Source organism: Equus przewalskii, chromosome 15, assembly GCF_037783145.1.
Source record: "Equus przewalskii isolate Varuska chromosome 15, EquPr2, whole genome shotgun sequence".
NCBI lineage: Eukaryota > Metazoa > Chordata > Mammalia > Perissodactyla > Equidae > Equus > Equus przewalskii.
Genome location: NC_091845.1, coordinates 52,653,536 through 52,660,244, shown reverse-complemented (window position 1 = coordinate 52,660,244; position 6,709 = coordinate 52,653,536). Strand labels below are relative to the sequence as shown.

At 41.5% G+C, this 6,709-nt stretch overlaps 1 protein-coding gene across 19 annotated transcripts in view; it reads left to right on the top strand.

Annotated features, from left to right (window-relative positions):
• Positions 1-2,089: 2,089 nt before the first annotated feature.
• The window catches only part of FBXL2 (F-box and leucine rich repeat protein 2), a 126,511-nt gene continuing 121,891 nt past the window's right edge, over positions 2,090-6,709 (top strand). For 4 of the 19 annotated variants that reach the window (XR_011527069.1, XR_011527071.1, XR_011527070.1 and 1 more), the window contains exon 1: positions 2,113-2,236. Coding sequence is in view for 2 of the 19 variants with exons in the window: in XM_070575875.1 (XP_070431976.1) it covers positions 2,234-2,236 (3 nt within the window). In the remaining 17 variants the exon portion in view is untranslated. Of the gene's footprint in view, positions 2,237-6,709 lie in introns of all 19 variants that reach the window. The other 15 variants (XR_011527076.1, XM_070575880.1, XM_070575884.1 and 12 more) reach the window with 9 other exon arrangements.

Here is a 6,709-nt window from a genome sequence, read left to right as displayed (position 1 = left end):
AATTCTATTCTTCATTATTCACCCTAAATGTCAAAATTGCCAAGATTGAGAAACCTTCATCTAGAGAAATGAGTGCTAATATGCACAAGGAGAATGCTCATAACTGTACTGTTTATAATAGTCCTAAACAGGAAATGACCCAAACAACCTAAATGCCCATCTACAGTGGAATGGATATATTCTTGTATACACATTCAGTGGAATACTTTACAGCAATGAAAATGAATGAACTATAAAAATTATATAAAGAAAAGCAAGAAAGTGTTCTCCATAAATACTAAGATAGTAGTCACTCACATAAAGGGAGGGGTTAAAATTGGGAAAGGACACATGAGATCTTCTGGGTTTCTGGCAATGTTCTATATCTTGGACTGAGTGGTGTTTATATAGGAGTTCACTTTTTAAAAACTGTGCATTAATATTTTATTACTTTTATGTATATTTTATAATAAAATAGACAAAAACTGTCAGTAATTACAGTTTTTCTTCTTCTGTCACAATCACTACTTTGATCAGTCATGTTCATATTTGTGTCTTCAAATTGACCATCCAGTCCTAGGAAAGATGTTCATTCATTCATTCAATCGATCATCAATATTTATTGAACACCTACTATAAGCGACAAGCTGTTGTAAACACTAAGAACACTGGGATGCAACAAGATAGATACCTTGTATTCCAGGATGAAGAGACAGGCAGTAATCAATATACCAAAAATTTAAAAAGGTAATCTCAAATGGTACTAAATATTTTGAAAACAAAGCAGAGTTATAAGAGAGGCTGACTGGGATGAGAAAGAGTAAATGGGGTGAGATATTTTAGATTGAATAATCAATAAAGGCTCCTGTGAAGACGGCATTTAAGGAGATAACTGACCTGTATTAAGTTATATAATGGGCAGTGTGAAGTTCTGGAGGAAGAATTTCCCAAATGAAAGAAGCAGCGGTTGCTGAGGCTCTTAAGTAGGAGATGTTTGACATGTTTGAGGAACCTTGGGAAATAAAACATGGCTAACATGGAGTGAATGAGGGAAGAGTGGTAGGAAATAAGGTTAGTGCAGTAGACAAGGCCCCCACCATGGAGGACCTTGTAGACCATGGGAAGAGTTTGGATGTCTTGCCTAAGCGCCATGAGAATCTACTGAAAAGCCATTATAGTGCGGACTATAGGAAGGGAGACAGGTGGCATGCAGACGAATTTAGGCAAGAGATGATGGTGGCTGTGAGGTGAAGACTGGTGAGAAATGGATAGATTTAGGATTTATTTAGACAGAGTCAAGAATATTTGTTAATGGATTGGATGTGAGGTGTGATGAACAGAAAGAATCAAGGATGATTCCTAAGTTTTGTCTTGAACTACCAAGGGGATAGTGGGAACATTTTCTGGGATGAAGACGACTGGAGAGTGAGAAAGAAACGTGGGTCAAAAGTCTTATTTGGACTATATTAAGTTTGAGATGCCTGTTACACATTCAAGGGGAGATGTCAGGTTGGCTGTTGAATATATCTCTTCTTCATAGACCTAACTGACTGGACTTGAGGCTATCCCAAGTTCCCTTCAACCTTGTTAAAAACATTCAACAAACTGCTGATTGATTTAATAAATTAGAGTGCATGTACACAATGCTATTCCATGAATTGGCATGCAAAGATGACAATTTTTAATTGAAAAAAAGTAGATTATGAAAGTGTGTATGGTTTGCTTCTATTTTTAAGAATACAATATATTATAATACATATTTCGTTGGAATCTTGGAAGCAGGTAGACTCGATATAGACAAATTTAATTGGTCGTCACTTCAGGTGCTGAGATTTAGAATGGTTTTATTCCTTTTAATTCTTGTTATCGTTAGTTTAAAATGCTGTCAATAATCACGTATTACCTGTACAATCTGTTTCTTAAATAAAGAAGAACCATAAAGGTCTCTCCCAGCTGGGAAGTCTGTGGTTGGGTTATCTGTCAGGTGAGCGAAGTCAAGGTGATCAGGGTGATCATGGACCAGATGCAAAGTAGGGAGGGCGAAGAGGCCCCGCCCCACAGTCCGGGCGTGGGGGGCGGAGGGGGCGGTCCAAAGGGCACCGCCCCTGCGCGTCACGTGCTCGCCGGCCGCCAATGGCCGCCTCCGAGCCCACCTTGGGGACGGGGCGGGGCGCCCAGCTGGCGTCACCAGGACAACGGGCGTTGCCGGCGCCTTGTGACTCCGGGCTGTGGGCGCGCTCGCGGCTCTCCGGCCATGGTGAGTCTGGGGCTCGGGCTGGCTCGGCCGCCCCGCCCTTCCCGGCCCGGACTGTGTCCCCTCGCGGCCGCCTGCTAGGTTCAGGCGGGCGGCGCCGGGGTCGCCGAGAGGCTGGGCCGCGGCCTGCGGGGCTGCCGGGCGGGGCAGGGCTGGGCGGGCCCGGAGGAGGGCGAACCCTGGGGGACCCTGACGCCCGCCTGCTCCCGGGCGACCGCGACGCAGCGTTCTCTGCCGCTGAGTGTCTGGGTCCCAGCTGGGACCGCCACCCCGTGGGCCGCCGGACAGCGTGACGCTCTTTGGCCCTGGCGAGCCTGGGAAGCCACCCAGAGAGGGTGTGGTTTTAAAAAAAAAGAAAAAGGCGTGTGACTATCACATATGTTCATATTAACCGTATATTGCAGTGTGTGTGCTTCCTGTTTTGTTTCTGTGCTATTATATATAAATAACGATACTTAATATGTATTTCTTTTAAATTCATCATTCTGATAGGTTTTTTAGCATGTGGAAATTTGTGATTTTGGAGATTTCTTCCTCCTCTTAAAAAAATGGGGGCATTAAGTTGGTGGTTTTTTCGGCGTGCAGCACCCTCAGTCAGGGATTCAATTCATAATTAGTACATTGTAAACGTCTTAAATCATTACCTTTATTGAGTAAACTTGAGAGTGATGGGCATCCCACCTGGCCTCCATTAAGCGTTTTTAAAACCCGAATTGAAGACTCAGCTGAGGTGTTGACTTGAATAGACAAGGTTCAGGGAATTGCCACCCAAAGGTGTGAGATCTCCAGAGGCCTGGAAAAGAGGGCCTGAAAGAGAAGATAGAAGAAGAAAGGAACTGGACTCTCAGCTTGAGGACACACCTTTGGTATAGAATATTTGAGAGCAGGTGCGAGGGGTAAGGAAAAGCCTGGTTTTGAGAAACGTTTTTTCTTAACTATCAGTAATTTAGTGTAGATTTGCTCCTTACCTGCAGGAGTTAGTGGAAGTACTAATAAGCTGAGGATGCAGAGTGCTCCCCAAGTGCCATTTGGCCCTCTGGAGAGAAAACCTGCCATTTGGAACCCTAGCTGGCTCTGTCTTAACTAAGCAGAGGCGTGGCAGTAAGAGAAGGTGGACAGTCTGTCTCTCATTGACTCTGGAAAAACAGCTGCCAGGTGTGTGGCCTTTTGATAGCAGGAAAAGAGCATCATCCACCAGTAACAGCAATGTCTTATTTTGTGTATGTTTCTTTTTAATTCTGAATTGCTTTTAAGTGACAATGGCTCCAGCCAGCAAGAGTTTTAGAAAATGAATTTTACAAAAATCTAAGTGTTTTAAATATTGCAGTAACTTACTTTTGTATGTTATATGTGAGAAGAGCTCTTATATTTATAGCCAGGAGAAAGTAATAATATTCAGGAATTAAATTCTCACAGCTCTCTGAAGTCTCATATTCCTCCTGTTGTCCATTTTCCTTTTCTTCTCCTTCGTCCACCTCTTGCATCCTGACCCACAGTCCGCCTTGATTCACTAGTGTGAATTTTAGAGTTTTATTTGCTCTAAAAGCACTTTACTGTACTTATGTACTAATGGTTGCTTTGCTAAACTTAGAAATGCTTTGCTTTTTGTGTATCTTGAAGCATTAAGAGTTTAATTCATGGAAGGGATTTAATTGGGTGGTAAGCTGGTGCCTGGGCCCCAAGGGAAGTGGAGAGCCGGTATGGGGGGGGGGATGGGGAAGCTGCCTGTATAATCCCCAAACTGTATTTGAGATCATAACATTGCTCTTCATTAAATGCTTGAATCTAAACGTACAGCTTTAGTAGTTGATGTAAATGACTTTGCATGTGAATTTTCAACCTCTGCTTAACTACTTGTCAATGAAAATTTCTTCAATTAAGCCACTTGTTTCTATTGCCTGTATAATAATAATGCCATTTATGGTGTATGTTCTATGTGTGAGATGTTTTTGTAAGCACCTTGTTTGTCTTATTTAACCATCACAACAACCCTATGAGGAAGATACCATTTCCCCATGTTATAGATGAGGAAATTGAGGCACAGAGAGGTAAAGTAACTTGCCCAGATCACCCAGCTGATAAGTTGAGCCAGATTTCAAAACCAGGCAGTTTGTCTCAGAACCTGCTTTTATGTAAATACTGGATTATACTGTAATGTATAGTGTGTCATTATATGTTCCCCAATATATATGGCATATATATATAGGGAAATTAGTTTTCTTCCTTATTTGGATTTTGATTTTTTTCAGCACTTATGAATACTTGGCATTTTGTTGTTCCTGGCACCAAGCTAGATGCTACAGAACAGTGGCACGCCTAGCCTTCTCTCCTCCTCCTTTTCCCTCTCCTCTTTCACAAAGGTGAAATCAAGAGGAATTATTGGAGACAGATTATTGGACTAGGATTCATACTCATAACGGCAATAGCATTGAAAGTTTCTCCTGTCATTTAATTTTGTGTTTAGGAGTTGGCACCTGCTTTTTGTGAATCAGAGATCGGTGTTTTACATAAAGCCGTTTAGACTTGAGGGATGAAATTGTTTTAAAAACAAAATTTTATTTTCTGAGGGTTTTCCTAATAGTAGTTTTTACATTTATTTTAGTTGCCTTTTCTAACTTGTTACAAAAATACATCAAGTAATTGTTTAAATTTTAATTCACATGAATCAAAATGTACATCGGGATGCCTGTTGTCAGGTTTTTGTTAGTTAATACTTTAGCTTGTAAGGCAGATGTATTTTGTTTGAAATATAAAATAACATTGTGTCATACAGTTTTCCCATTTTAGTTCATTCATCTGGACCTTCCTCCTATTTTGGCACTTCCCTTTCTGTATTTGTCTGTGTTAGGATTTCTCAAAGGTGTTGGGAAGCACAAGGTGGGGCGGGGACGGGGACACTTTACAATAAAATATATCCAAGATTTAGACAGTTTTTGGTCTCTTTGTCATCTTATAGTATAGTTAAGAGAGCTTATATAATGAGGTCTGTGTTAGTAGATCATGAAAAGAAGAGGTTTCTCTCTATATTAATTTCCCTTCTCTTGACAATATTTGTCTCCCTTTTGTCTACACTGGGGTGAGGGTGGAAAATAGTTTTTAGTAATTGTAACAATAACTTTCTTTCACAGAGCCCTTCCACTTTGTCCACTTTTAAGCTGATCACTTCACATTTATCTCATTTAATCCTTCCAACATCCCTATGAGAATGAAGTTATTATACCCATTTAACAAGGCCCAGGTTGATTAGGCAATTTAATCAACAAGGTCACCTAGTTGGTGAGTGGCAGAGCCAGGATTCAAACTCAACCAGCTTGTGTCCCAAGTCTGGCATCGCAACCATTACATCATGGCTTCTTTCCAAATTTGAGCCTGAGCAATAGGAGGAAGTCATTTACTGAGATGGAGAGACTATGGGAGGAGTAAATTTAGAGTAGGGATGAAGAAAGCAGGAGTTGGTTTGGGACTTGATAAATTTGTTATGCTTGTTAGACCTCTAAAATCTAAAGCCATCTGAAGACACACAGTTATGCTTTCAGAAACAGTGTGATGGTATGTGCTTTAAAAACACAAACTTCATTGAATCTTGAAATATTTGATTTGGAAGAGAGTTTTGGCTTTCTCTAGTATAGCCCCTTCATTTTACAGACTAGAAGCATTGAGAGGTTAAATGACTTGCCCAGACTCAAGTAGCCTTTAGTACCTGTTATGTAGTACAAAGAACCCTAGACTTGGAGTCAGGAGATAGGAGTTTAAATTGTAGTTTTTCTGGGTTTTTTTTAGTTCTAAACCTTGGGCAAGTCATTTATCTGCTCCAAGTCTGTTTTTCTTCTGTCAAAAAGGGCCGGTCCAGTGGTGTAGTGGTTAAGTTCACATGCTCCGCTTTGGTGGCCTTGGGTTCACAGGTTTGGATCCCGGGTATGGACCTAGCACTGCTCGTCAGGCCATGCTGTGGTGTCATCCCACATAGAATAGGGGAAGAGTGCCACAGATGTTCAGGGCCAATCTTCCTCAAAACACAAAAAATGGATAATAAAGACTTCCACTTTGTTATTGAAAGTTGCAAAAGTTAGGCATTGTTTCCACTCTAACAGTAAGAAAAGGTGTCTCAAAAGCTAGATCTGAAGTTCTCTAAAACCCACCAGAAAGCTGAGGACACAAATCTAAATGAATTACGATCCAAAACATGATAAGCCCTTCCCAGAAATGAGGAGACAGATACTTTCAGCTGTGGTGGGATAGCAGGAAGAAGAATCTGCTATAGACAGGCAAGGAGAAATCAGTCCAACTTTTACTGACTGCATGTGGGCTGAGCAACAATTTGGAATCCTGAGGAGTCCCAGCCACAGAGAAAGGCTGCACCTACCTGCCACCTCTCTCCCATGGGCCTTCACTGAGTACATGGATGTAGTATGCTGGAGGTTGGGGCCAGAGAAAGAGAGAGCTAAGAAGGATCCTGAGGTAGATGAAGTCAGCTGA